This window comes from Dysidea avara, chromosome 7 (genome assembly GCF_963678975.1).
Source record: "Dysidea avara chromosome 7, odDysAvar1.4, whole genome shotgun sequence".
Lineage (NCBI taxonomy): Eukaryota > Metazoa > Porifera > Demospongiae > Dictyoceratida > Dysideidae > Dysidea > Dysidea avara.
Genome location: NC_089278.1, coordinates 35,438,784 through 35,463,386, shown reverse-complemented (window position 1 = coordinate 35,463,386; position 24,603 = coordinate 35,438,784). Strand labels below are relative to the sequence as shown.

At 37.0% G+C, this 24,603-nt stretch overlaps 1 protein-coding gene across 5 annotated transcripts in view; it reads left to right on the top strand.

The window, feature by feature from the left end:
* Nucleotides 1-19,093, top strand: part of LOC136261851 (lysosomal alpha-mannosidase-like) — a 28,499-nt gene extending 9,406 nt beyond the window's left edge. The window contains exons 4-25 of one of the 5 annotated variants that reach the window (XR_010704035.1): nucleotides 437-543; nucleotides 622-825; nucleotides 1,052-1,123; nucleotides 1,173-1,286; nucleotides 1,969-2,166; nucleotides 3,056-3,116; nucleotides 3,167-3,206; nucleotides 3,256-3,325; nucleotides 3,463-3,591; nucleotides 6,428-6,547; nucleotides 6,598-6,721; nucleotides 11,439-11,512; nucleotides 11,564-11,701; nucleotides 11,904-11,993; nucleotides 12,041-12,159; nucleotides 14,185-14,286; nucleotides 14,334-14,421; nucleotides 14,472-14,558; nucleotides 17,860-18,096; nucleotides 18,493-18,685; nucleotides 18,728-18,845; nucleotides 18,894-19,093. Coding sequence is in view for 4 of the 5 variants with exons in the window: in XM_066055930.1 (XP_065912002.1) it covers nucleotides 437-543; nucleotides 622-825; nucleotides 1,052-1,123; nucleotides 1,173-1,286; nucleotides 1,969-2,166; nucleotides 3,056-3,116; nucleotides 3,167-3,206; nucleotides 3,256-3,325; nucleotides 3,463-3,591; nucleotides 6,428-6,547; nucleotides 6,598-6,721; nucleotides 11,439-11,512; nucleotides 11,564-11,701; nucleotides 11,904-11,993; nucleotides 12,041-12,159; nucleotides 14,185-14,286; nucleotides 14,334-14,421; nucleotides 14,472-14,558; nucleotides 17,860-18,096; nucleotides 18,493-18,642; nucleotides 18,728-18,845; nucleotides 18,894-18,982 (2,531 nt within the window). In the remaining variant the exon portion in view is untranslated. The other 4 variants (XM_066055930.1, XM_066055931.1, XM_066055933.1 and 1 more) reach the window with 4 other exon arrangements.
* The last annotated feature ends 5,510 nt before the right edge of the window (nucleotides 19,094-24,603 follow it).

Genomic DNA, 24,603 nt, shown 5'->3' with positions numbered 1-24,603 from the left:
TAAAACTCGCATATTTTTCTTTGTGGCATGTGTAATTTTACGAATTTCTTTAAATTTCAATTTTCTTAATATGCATGCTTGTCCGAACAAGTTGGGTTTTTGCTGAGACAGTCACATATAGTAACAAAGGACTTGACAGTAAAAGTTTCAGCCTATTATTATGAATAGCCTTGGCAACAGAAGCAAGAAATTTTGTTTGTACAACCACAATACTGCAATAAATTACAGTCACTTAGTTAATCAATCATGACTCATGATTGAAGCATGCTCATTGTGTGTACTATGTAGTGAAAATTTCACTGTCAGTCAAGCATGTGAAACACATCACTACAAAAGCATTGGATGTACACTAGGGAGGTTAAATGTACAGTGTCATTTATTGAAATATTCCACTATGAACTGTTTGGGACTATCTGTATAATATGTTTTTGGACAGGGTTGAGGTTCATTTCAAACACATTTGGCTCGCAATATCGACCACGAGTAGCTTGGCACATTGATCCATTTGGACACTCAGCAGAACAAGCTTCATTATTTGCTATGGTAGGTATCATGTGATCTGTAGTGTAGTGATGGTCCCACATTTACTGAGTTAATTGTTGATGATGATTTTGACCACAGATGGGATTTGATGGGTTCTTCTTTGGTCGTATTGACTATGATGACAAAAAACATCGACTACAGTCCAAGAGGATGGAGATGGTATGGAGAGGTAGTGATAGCTTGGGATCATCTACTGATTTGTTCACTGGAGTATTGTATAATGGATATGGTTTCCCTGGAGGATTTTGTTTTGATCAAGCTTGTGCCGATCAGCCCATTATGGTAAGATCATATACAACTGCTTATACTGCAGCTATAAATAGATGTGTGTATTTGATTACCCATTTGTACGCATATGATATGTGTAACTATTACATGTATGTGTACTGTACATACAGATATGTATTCTCAAATGCATACAACGTCGCTCAACATGTTGACACTTGTGCAATCCCTTTGGAGAATGTTCATGTGTAGATTGTCACCATTACCACTACTCATTGTTTAGGATGATGTGAACTTGTTTGATTACAATGTTGAGGAACGAGTGGACAGTTTTGTAAAGGCTTGTAAAAATCAGGTTGGTCTATTAGTGTATGATAAGTTGTGCTATTGATTTGTCCTTTAAGGCACAGCATTATCGTACTGATAATATTATGTTGACAATGGGTGGAGATTTTGGTTATGAGAATAGCATTATTGATTACAAGAACATTGACAAGTTGATGTACTACATCAATAAGGTATGGAACTGTAAAGGAAGTGTGGAATGGGTATCCCTCTCTGGAATGTGTTCCACTGATGATGTTAACTTGTGTGTGTGTATGTGTGTGTGTGTGTGTGTGTCTGTGTGTATGTGCTGTACATGCTTGATGCCTGGTTATGGCTAGTTGCTATTGTTGTACTGTACTTCAGCAAGAAACTTGACTTACAATGCTCCAGTCTACCCAACTGTTTAAACGGGAACTTTGAGACTTCGGGAAGTAGCCCACCCAGCTCTAACATTAATCTGGTATTAACTGAGTAAGCAAATGCCAACCTTTCATGTCTCACACAGCAGGTTAAAGTCTTCGGGTGCCCACACCCTCATGGTACAGCCTTCTGTAGGTTACTGTCCTGTCTCAGGAAGATTTGCCTCATAGCACCTGAGTAGCTCACAGAAGTTCCAGTGTTGGTTCACCAGACTCAGCAGACTGTGTCAGCACAGTAGGCTGAAGGCTTTGCTTTTGTGCTTTTGATTATATGTATGTATGCATATCTGACTGCAATGTAAATTACGATACTGCAACACATTTGCAGCTAACCGTGTAACCCCATGTTCTTATGAATTATTATTAAGGCCAAACAGATTGGCTTGAAGTGACCAGATCAGAGATTCCACTGTGTGTAGCATCTATTTATTGTCTCTATCTTTCCCATGTGCAGAGACATGGATCAGTGAACATGTTCTATTCCACTCCTACCCGCTACCTTGATACCTTACATAAAAGTGATTTGACTTGGACATTAAAGACTGATGATTTCTTCCCTTATGCTGACTGTCCATGGTGTTTCTGGACTGGTTACTTTACAAGTAGAGTTGGTCTTAAAGGATATGTCCGTTATCTTAATGGTCACTTACAGGTATGCGTGTGTGTGTGTGTGTGTGTGTGTGTGTGTGTGTGTGTGTGTGTGTGTGTGTGTGCGTGTGTGTTGACTAACTGACTCTAAATTAAGCATGTTCATAGAGTAGCAGCAGTGCTAGAAAAACACTGTTGATAACAGCATTATAACAGTTGTGACCAGACTTGACATAGTTATGCAAGCTTATTTGTGCAGATAGGGACCAGCGATAAAACCTGGATGCTACCTTATTTCTCCTGCTCAAGAGGACTTCAAAAATCTTTGTTTTGTTGCAGCAGACCAATGGGCATATAAGTTACAGTATGGGCATTTGTTATCGTGATGTTGAAGAGAGTAATGTGATAGATTTTTCTTTACTAATTACATCTTTGTCTATCGTAACACACACAAAAAAAAAAAATTACTAGCAAATTCACAGTGAGCATGATTGTGCTAGTCTTAACTCGCTATGTCATTACATTGTAAGTTACAACCATTTTAGTAAGTGCCTGTAATTTATTTTCCCTATATGTGCTGTATAAATGATCTTTCTGTTGTTGCTACTGTAACTCCAAAAGTTCTTGACATATGAGGCTGAAACTTTACCAGAGCATAAGTAGAGTATATGATATAGAATTCAAATTATGTTGGGCTTTCCTGGTCACAATTTGTAATGTAAAAGAATTATATCCATAAAGATTGTTTGGTACACAAAAGGTTGTACTTGTTTTTACATGATTTGTATATCTGTATGCGGTGCTGTTTCCCTCGTGGTGCTGATCCAGTGGTGATATATATGCAAAAATACAGCTGATATAGAGTTTTTCGGATAGCCAAACCAACTAGTGGTGCAACGCTAGTATTGTGTGTTATATATTATTGAATATTGATCCACCCTTATTGTTAACAGACTTGTCGGCAACTAGAAGCCATACACGGAATGTTCCCAACTATGTCACCACAAAGACTTGGTATGGTGGGTGTGGTCATGTTGATCATGTGATCTTACCATATTCTGCAGCTGAAGCAATGGGTGTGGCTCAACACCATGATGCTGTATCGTAAGTTGTTCATCTTCTAATAATTCTGGTGTGGATAGCTTATCTCTAGTGGTACTGAGAAACAACATGTTGCTGATGACTATGCTAAAAGATTACACATTGGACAAGTGGAATGTGAGGTGAGAATGTAATACTGACTTGAATGTGTAGCCTATGTGTGTACTCATGTGCATACTCATACATTACATGTAAATGCCTACATTACTTAAGCTCTACTGTGTGTCATTAATGATCTCTACTGTGTTCTTGTTGGTAGCAACTAGTACAACAGTCAATAGGGGAGATGTCACGTAAGTCAAGTAGTGTAGCTCCATTGAAGTTGGAGACTTGTGAATACCTGAACATCAGTGTGTGTCCCCCAACAAGTGGATTCCTGGACAGTGAAGTGAGTTGTAGTGATGTACATAGTGTATTGGAATCTCTTACCATGTATTGGGAAATTTACTACTCATAGTTTATCATACAGTACGATAGCACTGTATAGTAGGGGTTGGTAAGAAATCATATGGTTTTGTGGATTTTCGCACTTTAAAAAACGGCCTTGCAATATGTTTTACCCAAAAACACCACCTGGAATGCATTAATACTGTTATAATGATGCTGTACCTTGGGTAAACGATGTGAAAAGTCGAATGCTTTGATGTACAGTGAATTTTTTTTAAATTCAAAATTTTTAAAATTCAAAATTCACCTACATTTTGTCTGCCAGCCTGCCTGCTGTAAGATCTGAGGTGTACAGCTCCAGAAATTTCAGATGGTCAAGGTAATGACAGCGGATTCACGAATCTGTTGTTCTGACTACGTTCTGTCCATTGCACCATGCTGTTTGCTTTCATCATTCATTCGCTTCTTTGTTCTTCTCGATGGATAATAATAGTTGAAGCGCTTAATAGTTGTGGCACGTGCCAGAACACAAACATGTGATTTTAATGAAGTGTGAGTGTGTTTGTGCATAAGATGAGGGTGATTGGGTGTAGTACCCAAGGCGTTGTTTATAGCATTTATTAATGCTGGGTAGTCATTTTATATAGTCATAATTACCAGTTTAGCTTTTTGTGAGGTAGCTAGCTAATAATGTCTTTGAGGGGCGGATCCACCTCGGGATTCAGACTTCTAAAAGCGAGGGTTCCACTCTTAGTGGTTGGCTCTCCAGCAATGTTTTACTGTAAAATCATCAACATTTAGGCCATTAAAAATGCAGCTGAAGCCTTTAATAGTTGCTGTAATTGCTTTAAAAGACAAGATGATAATTATTTTTAGAGGCACTTATTGCATACGAAGGTAAAAGACAGCTGTTTAAAGTGGTATTTATACCATGTGGAAAACAAAAGAGTATAATATAGCTAGCTAGCTAGACAAAAAAGTAAACAAACTAGCTATTAAAAAATTTGTGACTGGATCTGCGAAAAAGGGACATAATCGCACAAGCCTAAATTTACAGTTTGAATACATTGGGTGAAATACTTGCGAAAAAATTCCGTAAATTTTTTGAACACCTGTTTCTTGAAGGAACTAACAATAAAAACCTAGATACCATCTTATTCGCCTGCTCAAGAGGAGTTGGAATATCTTTGTTTTGTTGCAGTAGACCCAAGGATATGTAAGTCATGAGCGCTTGTTTATGTCATGTCGAAGTGATTGTATGCGATTGATTTTTCTTCACAAATTGTGCCTTTGTATGCAATGAAGAAGGGCGAGTAAAAGAAAAACTTATCCAGTAACTGATTCCCCTGTACATGGCGAACACGGTGGTGAAAAGTTCAGCTCCGTACCTCAATCCGTTGGTATGTTACCTCCATTTTTGTAAGCACCTGTAATTTATTTTCCCTATACTTGCTGTACAAATCGATTTTTCTGTTGTTGCTACTTTGTAGGGCTGTAACTCCAAAAGTTATTGGCATATGACACTGAAACTTTGCCAGTGGGTACACTTGGCTAAGTAGATTATAAATATTTAATAAACAGGAATTCGAAAAAAATGTGGTTATGTCCTGTTTTCACAGATCCGGTCACATTTAAAATTTTGAAAGGAAGTAAGGATTGGTATAATATACATGCTACAAAAAGTAAAGAAACAAGCTCAAAATCTTACAGCTGAAATGAGAAATGATCCAGCAGTAAAAAGTAAGGAAACAAAATTAGACAACTACTTGCTAAAATGAGACACACTTTAATCCCTACTTTTGGCTAATCTGATGGTCTCGTTTCAAGATGCTAGCCAAAAGTAGGGATTAAAGTGTGTCTCATTTTAGCAAGTAGTCATCTAATCTTATTTCCTTACTTTTTACCGCTGGATCATTTCTCATCTCAGCTGTAACATTTTTGAGTTTGTTTTCTTACTTTTTGTAGCATGTATATTATACCAATCCCTACTTCCTTTTAAAATTTTAAATTTTTTTGATAGCTAGTTTAATTTCAAATTTCAATCAGGCATGTAGTGTGTGTATTCAGATTTAATAATTACAGTAAGAAATAGCAAGTAAACTGTTGGGGTTTTCCATTTGTCCTAGTCAGGAAAAGTCTGCTATATAGAATGAATGAAGGGTCACCTAAATGAAACCAGATAGTGTGCTTCAATAATGAAGTACGTTGTTAGGTTTGAGATCTGCTTGACATAATTATAGTCAATTATAATAAGGTGATCTTATTATGAGGTTGCAAAGTACTACTTGAGATGTCCTTAACATGACCCTATAAATGAAGTTATGAAATACACCTCTCTTTTGTCTGGAACCTGCTTGAATGGTTGCTGAGGTCTTACATTGTATTAAAGAGGTGGCTGGTGCTCTGTACTTGTAAGTCAGAGGCAGTTCAACACATGTTAAGCTATCAAAAAGAATTCATGTTAATCGCATATTTTGTCTTATAAACTGATACTAAATCTGGCTTTACGGGATTATTTCCAATGCTATTCTCTTCCATTGTTTCCGTTTGCCTCCATTTTGTATGGTAAGCTCTTCCACATGATTACGTCTCCAATCGCCCTGTATACTTACTACTATCAAACCACTGAGGTTCAGTGGGATTCACTACACTATTCAGTTACACTTAAGAAAAGCTTTCTTTAGCACCTAGTTTTAATGAAACCCTGCTTTTTAATTGCTCTATACAAATCCTATGAGCTCACATGAGTGTGTCATACCTCCTCTGTGCATAAGTGAAGACGTATATTGATTGTAAGGGTATCTCACTTATTGTTCTTACACTTGTTGTTGTTCCAGTTTGATGTGATGGTATACAATCCATTGTCACGTAATGACGACCACATAGTGGTAAGGTTGCCAGTGTCAAGGAAGGATATTGCTGTCATGGATACTGGTAGCAATGATGTTACATGTCAGGTGAGCAGGTAACATGATCTAAGCTATAACAGGTTGATCAAGATAAACAGGTAATACCAGTTTCCCCATCAACAAAAGCTGTAAGAAGAGATCGTGGCAAAGCTCCTTATGAACTAGTCTTCATAGCAAAAGCTCCACCCCTCGGATACAACACTTACTTTGTGAGACATGCCAGTAAGTCACATACATGCGTTTTGGTATGTGTGTGTGTGTGTGTGCACTAGCTCACCTACGTAGCTATATCACTATTTCAGGAGAAGCAATAGAATTACAAGGACATAACCTTGTAGCTTTTGCAGGAGTGCATCAAATCCTATGAAGGAGGTGTGCAACTCTTGTACACTACTAGAATTACCAAGCAAAATTCAAATATGGTGTCTTATGTCAGTGATGTGTATAAAATGCTTATTCACAGCCGGTATACACAGAATGGGCTGTCACTCTTTTGCCTTATACAAAGGGAGAAAGCTACTTATGTGAGTCTTTAAATCATTAGCAAATAGTGAAATGGTGTCCTGAAATGCCTGTGTTTCCATTTGTTCTGTCATGCCATTCAGCTTTGTTTTCATAGCTTCAGTTTGTGGTGTTGGTATCATGACGTACTTGAGCATGTGACTCTGTGTAATGTCCTAGTAAGGAATTAAAAAAAAACTTTTTTTATACAAAATATACATAGCAGCCATATTTGAATATTTGTGTTTACCGAGTTACGTACACACTCCCTTGTCCATAGGATTTGATGTGCTCCAGACTTTTGTGTAGCATGAAAATCCCAAACATGTGCTCAAGTGACCCAAAACACTGTGGAATTGTACTTATAGTTTAGCTAAAGCAATCAATGTCCACTTTGCCATAAAGGCTCACCAGGTACACAAGCAAATTGAAAAGTAGACAAGATCATCAGGCTAGTCTGAACATGTCACCGCCTTAAAGAAGAAACAACACACAATCAGACAGAACATGAAACCAGTTATAACACTTTTGGCGGTTATTTTTGGTAGTGCTTTATTCACTACTCCTCACACCTAATTGACTCACAAGTTTATCACAAGTTTATGGAATATGTTATTTTGGTCAATGTTGGTGTTGCAGGATGACTCCTTCATCTAATTGTATATGTGCTCTACTTTGCAAAAGTCCATGAACCAATGATGAATTGCTTGAAGAGATTTGTGAGGATGAACAAAGTCAACTTTGTTGCCCCACAACCACAGAGGCCTTTTAATGACTATGTATCTTATCATATATGAACTGTGTTGACTGCTATTGTATACGTTAATAGTTTGACCCAATGATGTAACACAATTGTAAACTAATGCCAACTGCTATTAATTAATGATCACAGAAAAATGCTGCAGGATCTATAATATCGTTTAGTGATGTTTAGGCTTAGGAAACCCTTACAGAAACTTCAATGCAAAAATTGTCTAAACCTTTTTCTTTGTCCTGCTTGCCTAGGTTGCCTGGTATTTCTTCTCTTCCTCTCATCTTGATTATCTGGTTGCAAATTGATTGTTTAATTAGAGTGTTTTATTTTCTATTGTGTTCTACTAAGAAGATTAACCTGGCATAACCATAGATAATACACGTAATAAAGGATTGGCAACGCGCATAGCAACTATTAGACAATCCTCGTTACAGTCGCATGACTTATTATGTAACTTATGCACGTCTATCGTCATAGATACGGCTACCCCACAGAATGAATGCTCCGCTTTATCGTTCCCAGTTCTGTTATTTCGCTATCCAGTAGTAGAGAGGAGCTACTTATGAAACCAGTATCGATTGTAGTGGGCTATCAGCTAGTGGATTTTGGGTGCTGGGAGCAACTTGTAAGTCGTGGGGTTGGAGTCTTATTGAACCGTGGCACAGGAATATCGAATCCTATGAAAGATTCGATGCGCTCCTGGTAGCCAGTTGCAGTAGGTCATAATAAGGATGGGCTATGTAAACCAGGGTTTAAGCCGATTGGCTGTTCTTAATAGGGCTTTAGCAGCATACTACCTTATGTATCCAGTGGCAATGTATTTTTTTAATGGACTGATGGATATTGTGTGTATATTGGGCATTTGTTTCTCCAGTAAACACCAGGTACCCACTGATGTTGCTGTGACAGCTCACCATGTCCCCAACTGTATACAGCTGGAACAATATGAGTAAAGTTTGTTGCTCAAGGAATCACCAGATTGGCATAACTGGGAATCATACCTGGAACCTTTCAATTGCCAGGCCAGTGCTCTAGCCACTTGGCTATGCTGCCTCACTGTCCTTCTCTCAACTTTGTGGTCATTGTGTAACTTTGGGTTCTGCGACTTCTCCTTGTGAGATCTAGACCTGGACAGTCCTGTGGATTACTAAACCTGTCCCAGGAGGATTCTGCACAAGATTCTAGTGCCTGAGTGGTACACAGGCATCCCAGTGTTGGTTTGCTGGGTGGCAATAATTGTTTCACACAACTTCTGGCTTAGGCTGTGTCAGTGTGTGTGTGTGGGTGGGTGGGTGGGTGGGTGGGTGCGTGTGTGGAGGACAAGAGTTTTGATTTGATTTTTGATTTTTAAATTAGCCTCAAATCAGTCGGCAATGCCGTTCTTCCCTGACTGAGGAGGAAACACAAAAATAGCATACATATACACATATAAATTACAACAGCACACACACAATAACTGAACAAAAAATTACAACACACACATAGCACATACAAAACAATTAAGCAAACAATTTACAAACACAAAAATCATCAACAAATTTTACACAAATAAGAAAATAAATCGTCAACACTCCATTCTATTTTCGTAATGTTGTTCACATGTGATGTGTTGATTCATTAGGTCATGGTATGTGTTGTATTGTGTCAGAATGCCAGGGGTCGGTCACTCAGAAAATCCTTGAAATTTGGCTATCAAAATTGCAACAAGTTTCAATGATGATATTTCAGAAAATCTCCTTTTATACCTGGGGCTAATTGTTTGTAGGAAACCATACCAAGGGGCCATATTTACTCCAGAAACCATGGTAGATCTTGCAATGGCTGTTGTTTTAGGTATGTGGAAAGTATTCGAAAAAAAAAATTGACAAATTTCTGAACTTTGATCAATATTTCACTGAGTGAGAGACCTCTCGACCAACATCCCTAAATTGTGTAATGTTTTAGGGATTTCAAGTATTTGATTAGAATTTCAGTAATATAAATCTTTATCTAGGTGTTTACTAGGATCATTTCACTGCTACTATTGCATGAAATGAGTAGCCGACAGGATCTCAGGAACCTCAATGGAGATGCAGGTGTGCTTTGCACAAATCAATTAATGGAGCATCCATCAGTCAATTATCTAGCTAACTCTAAGCCATCCTGGAAGCCCCAAAGGATGTGTCTGTCACACATGGTTCTTATAATCAAGACAGAAGCAAAAATAACTGATTTTATATGTGATTCCAGAGTTCAGAATTTTTAAGATTTTCTTTCTGAGATTGTGTGTGAGAGTCCTATGTCATTTGTGACTCCTAGGGTTGTGATTTTGCTGCTGTTTTATCTGATCTGAATATTTGAATTCATTGAATGCTTTATTAGAGTAGCGAGTGTTCTATTAGAGAAGTTAAAAGATTTTTTTTCATGTTATGCAAATGTGTTTAGAGATTTTGTACAAAACTTCATTTATCAGGTATCTGAGCTGCAGGTGGTCCCTAGGAGTTCAGATGTGTTTGCATTGTTTATATCAATTATTATAATATTGCAGAGTCTAGCTAGACGTTAGTCCACAACATCAGTTTCCAGCACTGTGACAAACACAAGAACGTCACTTGATATCCACTGGGTGGTATTTGTTGTGAGCTGCTACATTTACAAAAACGTTCATTATTCCCTTGAAGTCATGGTACACTACTCTTTACCACCACCAGCTCCTTCATGTTGATAATATGCTCCATTCCACTACACCTTTTATACTCCATTTTCACATACTTTGATGGCTAACGCCACATCTGAATTTGAGCTAGTGCATATTTACGTTCCACCACCATAACATTGAGCTCTCTTGTGCTGAATAGTAACTTGATGTTTCTCCACATGGTACCATGATAAAACTCCAAAACCCAGCACAATGAAACAGCTTCAAACCATAGTTTGGTAAGTGGTACACCTACACAAAACAAAGCATTCCACTCTATTAACGGTTACAATTAATTCTGTATACATTGTTCGGAAAAAAGCACTTTAGTTTCCTTGTTAAAACTTCAAAACTGAGAAAAACCATGAAGCAGTGGGCCTTATCTTGCGCTGGGTTAAAAATGACTGTGTTTCACTATTTTATTACATCAGATACTCACCTTAGTAGTTGTACGTTCATTTGAACTAAGCTTTACGTCTTTACTGAGTAGTACTCTGCTACGGCACAAGGAACGAAGCGGCCTAGTGCATTTAGTAACGGGTGAGAGGGCGCGTTAACTGGATGACGTACCGTAACGAGGATTGTACGTGACATCACTACAGGTTTAATAGGTGCGTTGCCAATCCTTTATTACGTGTATTATCTATGGCATAACTGACCTGCATGTGAGCACGAGGGTCTGGTGGCAGTTACATGCAAGTCTTATGGAAAACTGGTGCAGTTCTGCAATAGCCAGCCACAATTTTTCCACACACACCACACAACTGGAACATATTGGCATATAGCAGCCTCCTGGGTGAGTTTGTTATATCAACTCTACATCCATTTCCACAAGTGCTTAATGTGGCTGTCAGCAGACTCTTGTGTTCATGCATGAGTAGCTATGCCAGACCATTAAAAGACCTCTGTTAATAAATAAAAGGGCTTTTATTCATAATACTTTTGTCAAACTCTGGGAACAATGGTATACAGTATGTAATTTCTACTGCCTTGTGTTCCACTGTTAGGTAGGGAACATCACTGTGTCACTAGCAAAATAAGGGAACATGTTAATGATGAACACGTTGATGTTGACAATGAGGTCAGTAGTGATTACCATGGTAATGTTTATACAGATCACATGATCCAATAGTATTACAAAGTGACTGTGGATGGTAAGTCTGGTGATGTGGAGAAAATTACCAATCAGATGTCAGGAATAAGTGTTGATGTGAAACAACATTTCTACTGGTATGCCAGTAGTAACGGGGCCAATGTCAATAGTTCACAAGTAAGTGTGTTTTGTTCTGTTGGAACCCCTCAATTTCTGTTCCCTGTTACCTTTGTGCTTCAGTGAATGGTATCTGTGGGTCACATTATGTATGTTGTATGTTTGTAGCTATGCGTGTGCGTGCGTGCGTGTGTGTGTGCAATTTGATGCAAATATATATGTATCTTTGGTAAATGTAATTTTAGCTCCTTATTCTTTCCAGGCATCAGGAGCTTACATATTTCGACCCAACTCTTCACAAGTTTATAATGTCAACAACAACAGTAACAAGACTGTCATTAGTATTGTTAATGTAAGCCTTGTTGTGATGTTACCATGGTAACCAGTGAGATATTGTAGGGTCCAGTGGTCCAGGAGGTATGGCAGGTGTTCTCATCCTATGTTAGTCAGGTGATCCGATTGTATACTGGTACCAACCACATTGAGATGGAGTTTACTGTTGGACCAATACCGCTAAAGTATGTACTTGCTAGTAGTAGAATCTTATTGAAGTCCCTGTTATTTGGGCTATCAAATAGTATGACTGAGTACTTTATTTATTGTGATTTTTACTGTATAATGGAAGTTTGTACTTTCTCACAAAAAATATCATCCCAAAACCAGCCTCACAATATCTTCATGGTACCTTAGTAGGATTGGTTTAGCTCAAAAGTGTCCTCAGTGCAATTCAAATACTTTCAATAAGTTGCCACAGATTTTTAAAACAGTTTATTGTTAGTGGAATAGGGGCAATGCGCTGTTTACATGCTGTATTATGTTTTGATGTATGGAAGCCACTCAACACTTGTCCAAGACCAGCTGGTTGCAATGTGTATCTTGTCAAGTTCATGTTGCAAGTGGTAAAGTACAAGCATCACATGATTTTTATTGGGCCCAAAATAATTAAATGTTGTAAACAGCACATTGTCCCTTTAATCAGTGGAATTTTCTCCGCAAACATAACTCAAATCAGCTCTGGCTACAGGTTTAATTTTGACTGTTAGATGACTGTAAAATTATCATGATTTGTTGGTTACCATAATATTTTCACTGTTTTACTTCAGCCCAACAGGTGCCTTATAGTACACTACAGTATGAACCATGCCTGCATCATGGACTTGTACATTAATTTTGTCCTCTTTTGTGTCAGTATTTGTAGACAATGCAAGGTGTTGATTCGCAGTAGTACAAAATGGCTTCCCTGTGCTAACTATCATGTTACAACAATCGTCTGTATTTTCCGTAGTGGCTGGATTGATTGCAGATATTCATCTCGTATTGTTCTTCATTTGCAATGCTGTATAACAGAGTAAACAAACATAGCTAAAAAAAGCGTGATGGCCACTTCAATTTTCAATAATTGGCTCAATATGTTCAAGCACAAAACTAATGTTATTATACTGTATGTGTTTGGTGTTGGTTTTCTATTGATGTATTACATGGGTTCACCAGTCATAATTATGTTACAAAAATAAAGTACTAGGAATTTTAATTTTGATTAGGATCATAGAAATACAAATAGAGAGGTTGCCTATACCTACAGAGACCGGCCGATTATGCTGGCATAATTTTGAGCATAATAGGTGCCTGAAAGCATTGAGCATAATGCTAGCATGATAGGAAGAATATTTGAGCCATACTACAAATCCTTGATGGTCAAAGTACATGTCACAGAAAAAGATTGATATACTCTAATAGAACAGTCAACAACTCTAATAGAACAATCTGGCAGCTGACTGTTCTATTAGAATGTATTGATCTTTTCTGTCACATGCATTTTTAAGAGCAATAATGTGCTCCAGCCATTTATTATGTGCCCATAACTGCACATTTATTGGGAAATGAGGCTTGAGCATAATTTGAGCATAATAGGTAAAAATTTTGAGCAGTGCAGCATAGCATAATAGATAAAATTTTGAGCATAATAGGTGGGTCCCTACTGCAGATATACTAGTGGAGATTTAATTCCTAATTCAGTCATATAGACTGAATTAGGGATTAATGTCCACAAGTATATCTTCAGGTATGGCGACCCCCCTTATTGCATTACATTTTATTTCTGTGATTTGTAATCAAACTTTAAATTCTTAATTATTCTTGTACAGTGAAACCTTGATTATCTGAACTAATTGCAGGAAAAGGGTGTCGAATAATATGTAAAATCGAACATCCATACATTTATATACAGAGCTTTGCTCAACTACTCTAATATAAAGTATACACTTGTTGACAAAATACTCTAATTGAGCAGTTGACTTGGTGCTTGGATAATCAAGTGTTCGGTTAATCAGTGTTTAGATAATCGAGGTTCCACTGTACTTGTTTAATTAATTAAATGGGCTTTGTATATAAATAATCTAATGAAATGATGTGTGGTGCAGTTATGTACATTGCAGTGTTTCTCTTTATGTGGGTGTTATTTGATGGTGGTGTTGTCAGATTAGTAGAATTTTGTACATCTTCGTGTACTGTAGTAAAGACTGTGTAGCTATCTGTTTGCATAGGAATGGTAAAGGAAAGGAGATAATCAGTCGTTATGATACTAATATGGTTACCAACCAGGAATGGTTCACTGATGCTAATGGACGTGAGATGAAATCAAGAGTGTGAGTGATAATGTAGCCAATCAAATTAGTCACTATCACGATAACAGAAGAAATTACAGACCAACTTGGCAATATAACAATACAGAGCCAGTGTCTGGCAACTACTACCCAGTCAATAGTAGGATTTACATGCAGGTAGGATAGTAGACTAATGCACACACATAGTTGTATTATGTATATTATAGGATACTTCTAGTAATACTCAGTTCACTATACTAACAGACAGGTCACAAGGAGGAAGTAGCTTAAAGGATGGTAGTCTGGAGTTGATGGTATGTTACTATGTGTTACTAGTTGTGTATACATTTGAAAGTTGTACATTTGAATCTGTGTGGTCCCTTGAAGATGGGGATACCTGCATCAAGAACATCTTTACTTTTAAACTCATCCGCTAATCAGAGTAGTGGCAAATCTTGACCTTTCAATATTCTGTTCCTTGAGTCATCTACATTGAATTTGTTATTGAGATCCAGGACGTGTGTTGAGCATCATTTGCTTTTTAATTTCTCTACAATAATTGCAGTGTAAAGGAAGGCTTAGCTGATATTTAGATAGCATTTTCATGTAACACCCTGTTCACACTACGTACCTTCTAACCTGGGTAGAGCACGGCACAGCTCGAAACAAATTGCAGTGTGAATTGGTTGAGCCATGCCAAACCGGGTCCAGCATGGTATGACAAGGAGACGTGGGCTGGCACGGGTTGGCCTAGGATAGGATACGGTGTGAACGCATTCTGAGCTGGCCACCTACTTCTGTTGGCGCACAGTGAGTATATTCTATGTGCTAAAACTTCAAAATAGCTATGACATACTGTAGTTCTGGTAGAGTTTGTGACAGTTACACTTGAACAATGCATTAATATTCCTGGCGAAAGGAGCACCCACTAGCTTGAACATGGCGGTTATAACATTGTATGCCTTATTTCAGTTGATTCTATGGTTCTATGTTTTCTCACTACAATTCTAGTGCCTTTTTTTATTAAGCACCTAAATAATGCGAGTTGGCACTTGTTCACACTACTGCATCTCAGATGAGCTCAATAGTGCGAGCGCCGAATACTGATCAACTAAACAAGCACATGAGCTTTTTTAATACCGAGTTCAACAACCCAAGTTGAAAACACTCTAACTATCCTGGGATAAGTGTGAATGAGGTGTTACTAAGCTTTAAGTAAGTACACTTTTGAGTCCTGGGTTAATGGTGATAAAAGAATATTTTTAATTTTGCCAAGAATCCAGGGGCTCCTTCAAAACAAAATTATGCATCCTGAAGTTTACTTGAAACTCTAGCTAAACATCTTGTCTACCTCATCATTTTGTTTGTTTAGTATTGTGACTATCATACAGTACGATGGTACTGTATAGTAGGGACCACAAAGGTGTGAGCGTGGCCCACCCAGCTTACTTGCCCCTGATGATGATGAGGCAGTATTGGTAAGGTAAAACTAAGCCCAAACAAGCCTTCAGATTGACCCGAAATGCTTTCAACAAGTTGCCATGGAAGTTTATTTGAAGCTTATTTAATGAATTTCCTAGTCACTGACTGACTGACTGATGCTAATGGCTAAGGCTACAGGCTTGATTTTTTTTTGCTGTTCGATGTTGCTTTGGCCCCGGAGATGCCTTTTGGCATACCACAGTACATACAATGCATTTTTCATGGACTTACTGGTGTCCTCCTTTGTGTCCCATTCATCTTTGCTAACAGTGAAAAGCATCAATTTGGCAGTATCATGTGATGGCTTCCTTTTGTAATGTAAATCGTCTGTATTTATCATAGTGGCTACTTTGATTGCAGATGTGCTTTTTGGACAGTTCTTGATTTGTGATGCTGTGTAACGGGTTGAACATAGCTGACAATGAAGCATAATGGATACTTCACTTTTCAGATGATAATTGATATAAAAATGATGTCGTTCACCATTTCTTTCTTTTGGTATGTGTGGATTGTAGAGGTGCTTTATAAAGAGTTCTTGATTTGTAGTTTTGTGTAACGGGTTGAACATAGCTGACAATGGATGCTTCACTTTCACAATAATTGATATAGCTGGGGTGCACGGCTGATGCGGTATGCGTGGGTTCACCAGTCATAATGATTATTTACAAAAACTTAACAAACAAGTACACAAAAAAAAACACTGGAGTAGGGACCATAGCACATCAATAAAAAGTACTGAAACATGCTGGAGTAGTGCATGATATTAAATCACAGTAAAGTAATAAGAAGTGGCGATCATATCCCTACTGTGCTCAAGATACCATAACAAAAATGCACAGTAGGGATATAACACTTCTTATTGTTTTACTATGATTTAATATCATGCACTTGTTTCAGTACTTATTATCGATGTGCTATGGTCCCTACTCTAGTTGAAAATTCCGAATTGTTTGTGTGATTGTTGATATTATATACCGACTAGAAATTAAGCTAGTTGTAGTGTAAGTGACTAATTATTGACCATACCTGGTACCTTAACTTCTAACTTGGTAAAGGAAGTTCCTACAAACTTCCAATTTCACCATCCACTCTGGCTGTCTCTCAGCTATAAAGTACGTAAGTGTGGTCTCATTTTTGTAGACCAATTCATTTTAATGCTCTGCGTGCTAGACCGAGACCATGTAAAGTACATATTATCAACCACCGGTAAATATTATTGATTTCCAAATGCGAATTATCGACTAGTTGCTAATATCACTGTGCCTGAAAACTCTGCCACATCCTGCCATATATGACGTATGACGCAATTCAGCATCTAATAATGTACACACCCACCAATTTTCAGATTAATCGCATGATTATAATATGAGTTATACCAGTTTATTAACACATAAAATGCCATCTTTTCAATAAAGCAACAATAAAAACTACAAGCCTTTAGACTGGTCTTTGCTTGAAACCTTCTTTAAGACTAAATAGAACAACCTGGCTGCTTTTGGCAGTCCATCACATGAGTGAGCAAGGGCGAATTTGATAGCATCGTGTATCATTGGGTCCAGCGTATCATTCAGACTTGTTTCAGGCTTCACCACTACTATAAGACTTTGTAGAAACTGGGCCAATACATTTCCACTGTGTACAGCACTGGTAGTGATGTCTTGGCCGACTTATCTGCTTCTTCTCCATCCGAACATAGCTAAATAGTCTTCACATGATCATACAAACTTGGAATCGGAAGCACTCGGCCAACTACATTGTAAAACCATTCTCTGATGATGAAAAGCCTGTCAAAGAGGACAGAAGCCATTAGAACAGTCCAATAAACAAGTACGAATTTATGGAGGTGTTCATTGTTTTTACGAGATATACTTAAGTCGATAATATATACCGGGTGATAATCGGTTGCTTACGCTATTTCTTGATCTAGAGAGCGTAGCAGCTCTGTTAGAGTATCTTAACCATATTGCACTTCAGATGTTCAGTTGTTATCAATGCTATCCTTGAGTACAGCTATAAGGGAACCAAAGCAATTCTTCCCCTACATTAGCTTTGTAGTTGGGGCACATTTGGTTTAACCCAAGTTGTAGTTTTTGTGGGGTTTTGAATGTCATATCATTTTTACAATGATCTCAGGTTCATCGTCGCTTGATCACAGAAGATGAACGAGGTGTGGGGGAGCCCCTGCTGGAGTTTGGCCAGTTTGGAGATGGTCTGATAGCTAGGGGAAACCACCTACTACTGGTGGACAAGATTGAAAACTCTGGTAAACTCCATCGTCAACTGGGAGAAAGACTGCTACTTCCTGCCACAATACTGATACACAGCGGCAAGGAGTCCATTTCAGAATTCTCCAAAAATTACAATGGGATGGTGAGTGGACCTTCAACTATAGCTAGTTCGCATTCATCTGAGCCAGTACCCTCACCAAAGAACACCAATACCAAAGTGATAAACATACCAACCTGTAAACATGTTTGCTTGCCTGAATCTGAATGTATGAGATATTTTACAATCACTTGTTCTTGTCTGTATCAAAGTGCATTTTTGATAAACAATTCTATCATTTAAACTTCTTCACATGCAGCATATGTAACAAGAGTTATTAACAAGAAACTGAAGGTGAACCCACTCTTTACCTGAGTTACCCAAAGGTTATCACTTACAGTACACTTGAATGGGAGCACAGGATGTTAGAGATTCCAAATAAGCGTGTGCAGTACATGTTACTGTATCTCTGTACTGAACTGGATGTGTCTTTGTATACAGGTCAGTGGGTTGAGGAGAGAGTTACCAGAAAATGTTCACCTGTTGACAGTTCAACTACTGGAGAAGACAAGCCTCTTGTTGAGGCTAGAACACATGTTTGCTGTAAAGGAAGATACTAACTTGTCCACTTCTGTAACTGTAAATATGAAGGTACTAACTATAGGAAGTGTTATTTGTGAGTGGATCTTAACAAGCTTTTGGAGTGCATAATTTAATTGTTTGTTTACCATTTCAGGACTTGTTTGTTACATTTGAGATAGTCAGTTGTGTAGAGATGACACTGGGTGGTGATGTACAGTTATCAATGGTAAACAGACTGAAGTGGAACATTGGTACACCTTCTGTGTTATCTGGTATGATTACATCATAGATGATCATGTGAGCTCATGTGATCCTTACAGATACTACTAATCCTCAAGTAGACCCTACAACTATTACACTTACTCCCATGATGATCCGTACCTTTATATGTGATATTAGTTATAGCTAAATTTTTGGATAATATTTTATATTATATATATATCACTTACTGAACTTTGTTCTAGCTATGGGAATCTTTTATTTTTATTTTTAATCTCTTATCTAGAATATTTTGTGTAAACATGGTCAACTCAAGATACTGACTTCTTACTACACGAGCTTTCAGACTTCTTGTTGGTCCCTGGATCAATAGTTACAGTAACGTACATAATTGTAATTTGCCAAAACACATTAATGTTATAATGAAGGGGAAAAAAAGGCATAATGAGGTACCTATTGAGGTTGTGAAAGATGATACAGTATGTTTGACCTATTAGTGGTCCATGGCAACATGTACTATAACAAAGTGGTCTCATAAAAGTTTCAACTACTAAACAAAACTTTACATTACTAAAGATGATTTCCATGCGCACAACCCATCTGTTGCTTTAGTAGTTATATGTCTTCAAAAGTTTGATTCGGTGTTGAAGAATCTTAATATCTATATACTTGATCATCAAATGCAGGATTTTCATGGCAGCATGCATGTGACACACTGGAGAGGGGTTCTTATATAGCTAGATCTGTACACCAAACTGGGACCAGCCTATTATTCCAGCATGATTTTGAGCATAATAGGTATGGTACCCAAAAGCATCAAGCATATTTCATATGTGGCTGGATTTGACAAAACCAGGCACACATCCAGATTGCTGACTTTAAAATTCAATGTAGGAGTGTGCTATAGCTATCTCTTTTCAAATTTTGACCTGTTGTTGCATAAAGCAATGGAAATATTATGTGAAAATTGTAGGTTAGTAGCATACTGAATTGTCAAGGTCATTAAAAGTTGAAGAATTGGATGTATGTACGTGGAAGCCTGGTTTTGTCAAATCTAGTCACATATATAATAATGCTAGTAGTTAGGTTGCTTAAAGCCAAATTTAAAACTAATGTGGACACAAGTGACAAAGTACCAAACTTTCTCCACATATGTAGTACAACCTTAACTTCAATTTTTTGATAGGATCCATCTTATTCTAAAAAGGGCCTTTCCATAAAAGCCTTTATAGTTATGTAACTAAAGAATATTTTTAAAAATTGGTAAGCCATAAAAGTGCTAATTTTACTCTATTCCATGCAAGAAAACATTATGCAGGTTTAAACATTAAACCAAGACCTGATAAACAGTAATATTACTCTCACAAGCTTTATTCAATGCAAACAAGTAATTTTTCATTCATATTATATAGCTTACAGCATACAGCTTTTATGATACACAAACTGTAGCTATAGAGGAATTTCTCTATAGTCGCTCACAATGGAAATGAATATACATTGCAATATTTGCAGTAATTATAGTTTGTGATATATAATGAAATATCTCTTACATAATATGCTGTAGTCATTCAGATGTTACAGGATGCATCTTACAGAATTCATTGTGAAGTAGCTATTAATATAGCTTGATAACATACCAGATTATACTATACCAGCTCTTGTTATTTAGTATGAAAACATGTTTTATTGCTGCATGTATGACAAAAGTGTTTATGCTGAAATCACATGCATGACCACAACAGTATAAGGTTCTTCATACCATTAATCCCAGCTGTATACCATGTACAGTTGTACATTAATTCCTTTACTCAAGTCTCAAGCTAAATTAATGTGTATTTGTAGTAGTGGATGCTATGTATAGGATTTCACCAGGATTTGTGAAAGCAAAGTGTGGTTTAAGTACAGTTTATAATTATAACTATGGGATGCAGTCACAATGGATTTTTAAAATAATTTTCTAGATAGCTTTCATTAAGCAATAGTAGAGTATAAATGACTAACTACATACACGTAAGTATAATTGCCTTGCTTCCAGAACCTGACTGGACAGGTATGGTATCTCCACAGTACATATATATCAAATGCTATAGTTTTAAAGATGCTTCGACATATGATGCAATCTGATGGAGTATTGCAATCTTAGAATCAAATTCTAGCAGTGAAAAATAACTTTTAGTATTGCATGTTTACATTCACCATTACCGTGAAACTTAGTAGCCAAAGGTTACACATAGATATTTTTGGCATACTAGGTTAGGATTTAAAGAACACAGAATTGCAATATTTCATTGACCAGGTAATCAAAAGTGTAGAATTTCTACTATGATATGTTTGGCACAATTGGGATAGCTGTGCTGAAATCAAATGCAAATTAAGAACAGTTCAATTGCAACTAGCACAGTGATATCGTTGTAATTTTATTACTGTGTAGCAGAGCTTTATAGATGTTGACTGTTCTAGCAGTTTTATTCTTACAAATTCCCACATTCAATAAATCAGTCCTGAAAATATAAATTTGCACTGATTAGTTTTCAGAAGAGCTTAGTTCTTTTCCTTGCTATTTTTATCTTTCTGTTATGATACGAATCATAAGCAAACATGTACTCTACTAGCTTTTCCCATAGCAAGTACATGGTTAAATTTCTGAGGGAGTAAACACTCTTAGATGTGGGCCCTTAGGCTGGAAATTGTACACTTCAGAGCAAGCTATACTACTCTAAATATTCCATCTGTCAAAATACGTACATATGTACATGCTTGAGGAGAGTGCATAATGAATTTCTCTGTGGGGCACAACACAGCCTAGGGATACTTTTGGTAGTGGTCTGGTAGTTTATTGCATGCTTTAGCTAAGTGGTTGTAGTTCAAGTGCATGTAAAAAGCAGAGCGGAGATGTACTTATCTTTATATTACAGGAGGCAACAGTACTGTCTGACTGCTCTAACAGAGTAATTGTGAATAAAACACGAAAACATAGACATGTGTTGATAAATATTTAAATTTAATGACATAATTTATAATTTAATGACATACTTTATAATTTAATGTCACTTGAAATACTCTAGATTATTATAAAGTTTCAAATTACTATTTAAAACACCAAAATTGCAAAAATGCATATTTCTGAGCCTTGAATGGCTTCCCAACAGGCATGCCTGAGGTGGATCCTATCAAAAATTTTAATCTTATGTGGTAAGGAACTCACAGAAAAAAAATTGGTGCTTTTGTCAGTTGTGTCCACATTTTATGTACTAAGCCACCTAACTATAGCATAATGGATATAGAATAACCTCAGCTTTTCAGGAATCTTATCTGTACACACATGTGACTGATGAATTTCCTGATACGCTCTAACAGGATAATAAATTAAAGATACTAATTCGCTTTGTTTTTGTGCATAAAACTTTCGTGATAAAAATTTTTGTGTAAAATATTTTCGTATGATTTATGTGAATGACCTGCTCTATGAGTAGTTTGATCTTCTACATTTATTTATTTAATTTATTTTTATTAGTTTAACCAAAAGGTAAGGTGAATACAAAAGGCAAATATGCCTATATGAGTACCACCTACAAAAACAATACAATACAAAACCAAACAACTAAGGATACATTACAAAGACAATTACTGTACATTGAAATAAAAGCCTACATTAAAAACATACATGACTTAATCAGAAACAAAAAGAAAATTGTATAACATTCGCCTAAAAGTAGTGCGGTGTGTAGTTGACAGAATGTCAAATGGGATGGAGTTCCACCAAAAAACACTGTTCACAAAAAAGGAGTAACGGTAAGAGTTTATGGAGGACTACTTGCATAGAATAGACAATGAGTGTGATCTGGTAGAGGCAGCAGAAGAAAAAGTGAAGTAATCGCTAAGCTTTAGAGATATATGATGGTGAAGAACTTGATATCATAGATATTTATGTCGGGTGGAAAGAGATGGCCATGATAGCTCTGTACAGCATTCTCAGATTATTTAGACCATTTATAGGTCCTAGGACAAAATCTGCTGCCACAAATCCAGCGAGAACCACGGTTTTGTACTCGTTCAAGGGCAATGGAGTTTTTATGAGTGTGTGGATTCCACACAGTACTTGCATAATCCAGAATAGGAATCACAAGTGACCTAAAGGCCTTTTGTTTTGAAGAAGCTTTACAGGTGATCATGACGGCATAGGAGATTTAATACTCTAGTAGCTTTCTTAGAAACATGTGTTTTCAACGAAAAAAAGCTAAGGCGTGTACAATAGGGGAAAATTTGAGCAGCATACTGGGCTGGTCCCTATCCCAAACCCAGGGGCATCTGGGCATTTTGCTCCAGGTCCCAGCCTGAAAGGGGGCTCCATCAAGGGCCATTTGAATACTTGATCGATATACTCTAATAGAGCAGGCAAGATCTAGATACTCTAACAAAGCAGTCACAGTGTTCTTCAGAGGAGCAGTGTAGGCTGTGTAGCAAGCTATATATGTATGTAGTTATAAATAAGGAGATATAGTTGCTATTGCATGTCATTGTCATCATGTAATGACCTTTTTTGGTCTTCGACTTATAGCTTGGCTGAAGTTGTGGAACCCTCCTTGCCTGGGGACCTACTTTAACTCTTTGACCTTCATTCTTAATTAGTATTTACTAGGCAGACAGCACAACTGGCTTGCCTAGGATATAAAATCAACAATAGTACAGTGTATGTTACAATCAATAAGAGTACGTATGCTACAACTACTAATTGTGAACATAAAGTTACAGCATGTATGTGTAATGTGTTATATAAAAGAAGTTAGCTACAGTGCGTATGTTACAATTACTATATAATTTTAAAAAGTAATAATATGTATGTTACAGTCACTAATTATAAATAGTAAGTTACAGTACACATATACAACTACTAATAAGAAACAGTCAGTGTGTGTATGTTACAATTAACGGTATAAGTTACAATACCTAAGTTACACATATGCATAATACAGCCAAAATTAAAATAAGGAGCTCAGGGCTCCTTAATTTTTCTGGGCGGCCCTGCCAATTACCTTCCTTTATTGTTCCCCACTGTCATGACCCATCCAGTTATAAATGGCAGGTATACAGATGCATAATAATATTATGGTTGCCAACATACATTATATTATATATATATGGTGCCATTACAATCTGTAGCTAATCATAGCATATATATCAAGATCTATAACACGAGCACAAGATTGCATTAATGGCAAATGTATGTCATGATCATTGTGAGGTGATTAGGGTAGACAGTAGTCACAATCACAATGATTTCATAATCATGTAGTTGCATTAGCTCATGATCAGTTTGCATTGACTGCAAAAGTATGAACAAATTTGATTGCGGATTTGTGACCTTCAGATATCAAGTAGAAAATCTGTTTCATTTCATTGCTATACTGTGTGAAAGACTTTAATTTGAAAAATTAAGTGTGCTGAATGGAAAGGTTGTGACTGAGAGTTACTACCTCAGAACAAAAATTAACCAGCAGCTTTGAAATTAAATGTACTGTTTGGTGATGTAAAACCAACATGCAAGCCCAGTTCATGCTTGTTGCTAGGGGAATTGCTTTGCTTCAGCTACTGCTTGTGGTCCGTCCTACAATACATCTAGCTCCTTATACACTCTGTTATCAGCTGAGTAGAGTTGCATTGCTCAGTGACGTAGACATGCAACATTTACAAAGAATAAATAGTTAAATCCCTTCACTGCTACATTTCTGAGAAATTCAGCCAGTATATCTTGCAAACCATATAGCACAATCCCATAAAATTATTTTAAAGTGGCAATAGTATTCATGCAAA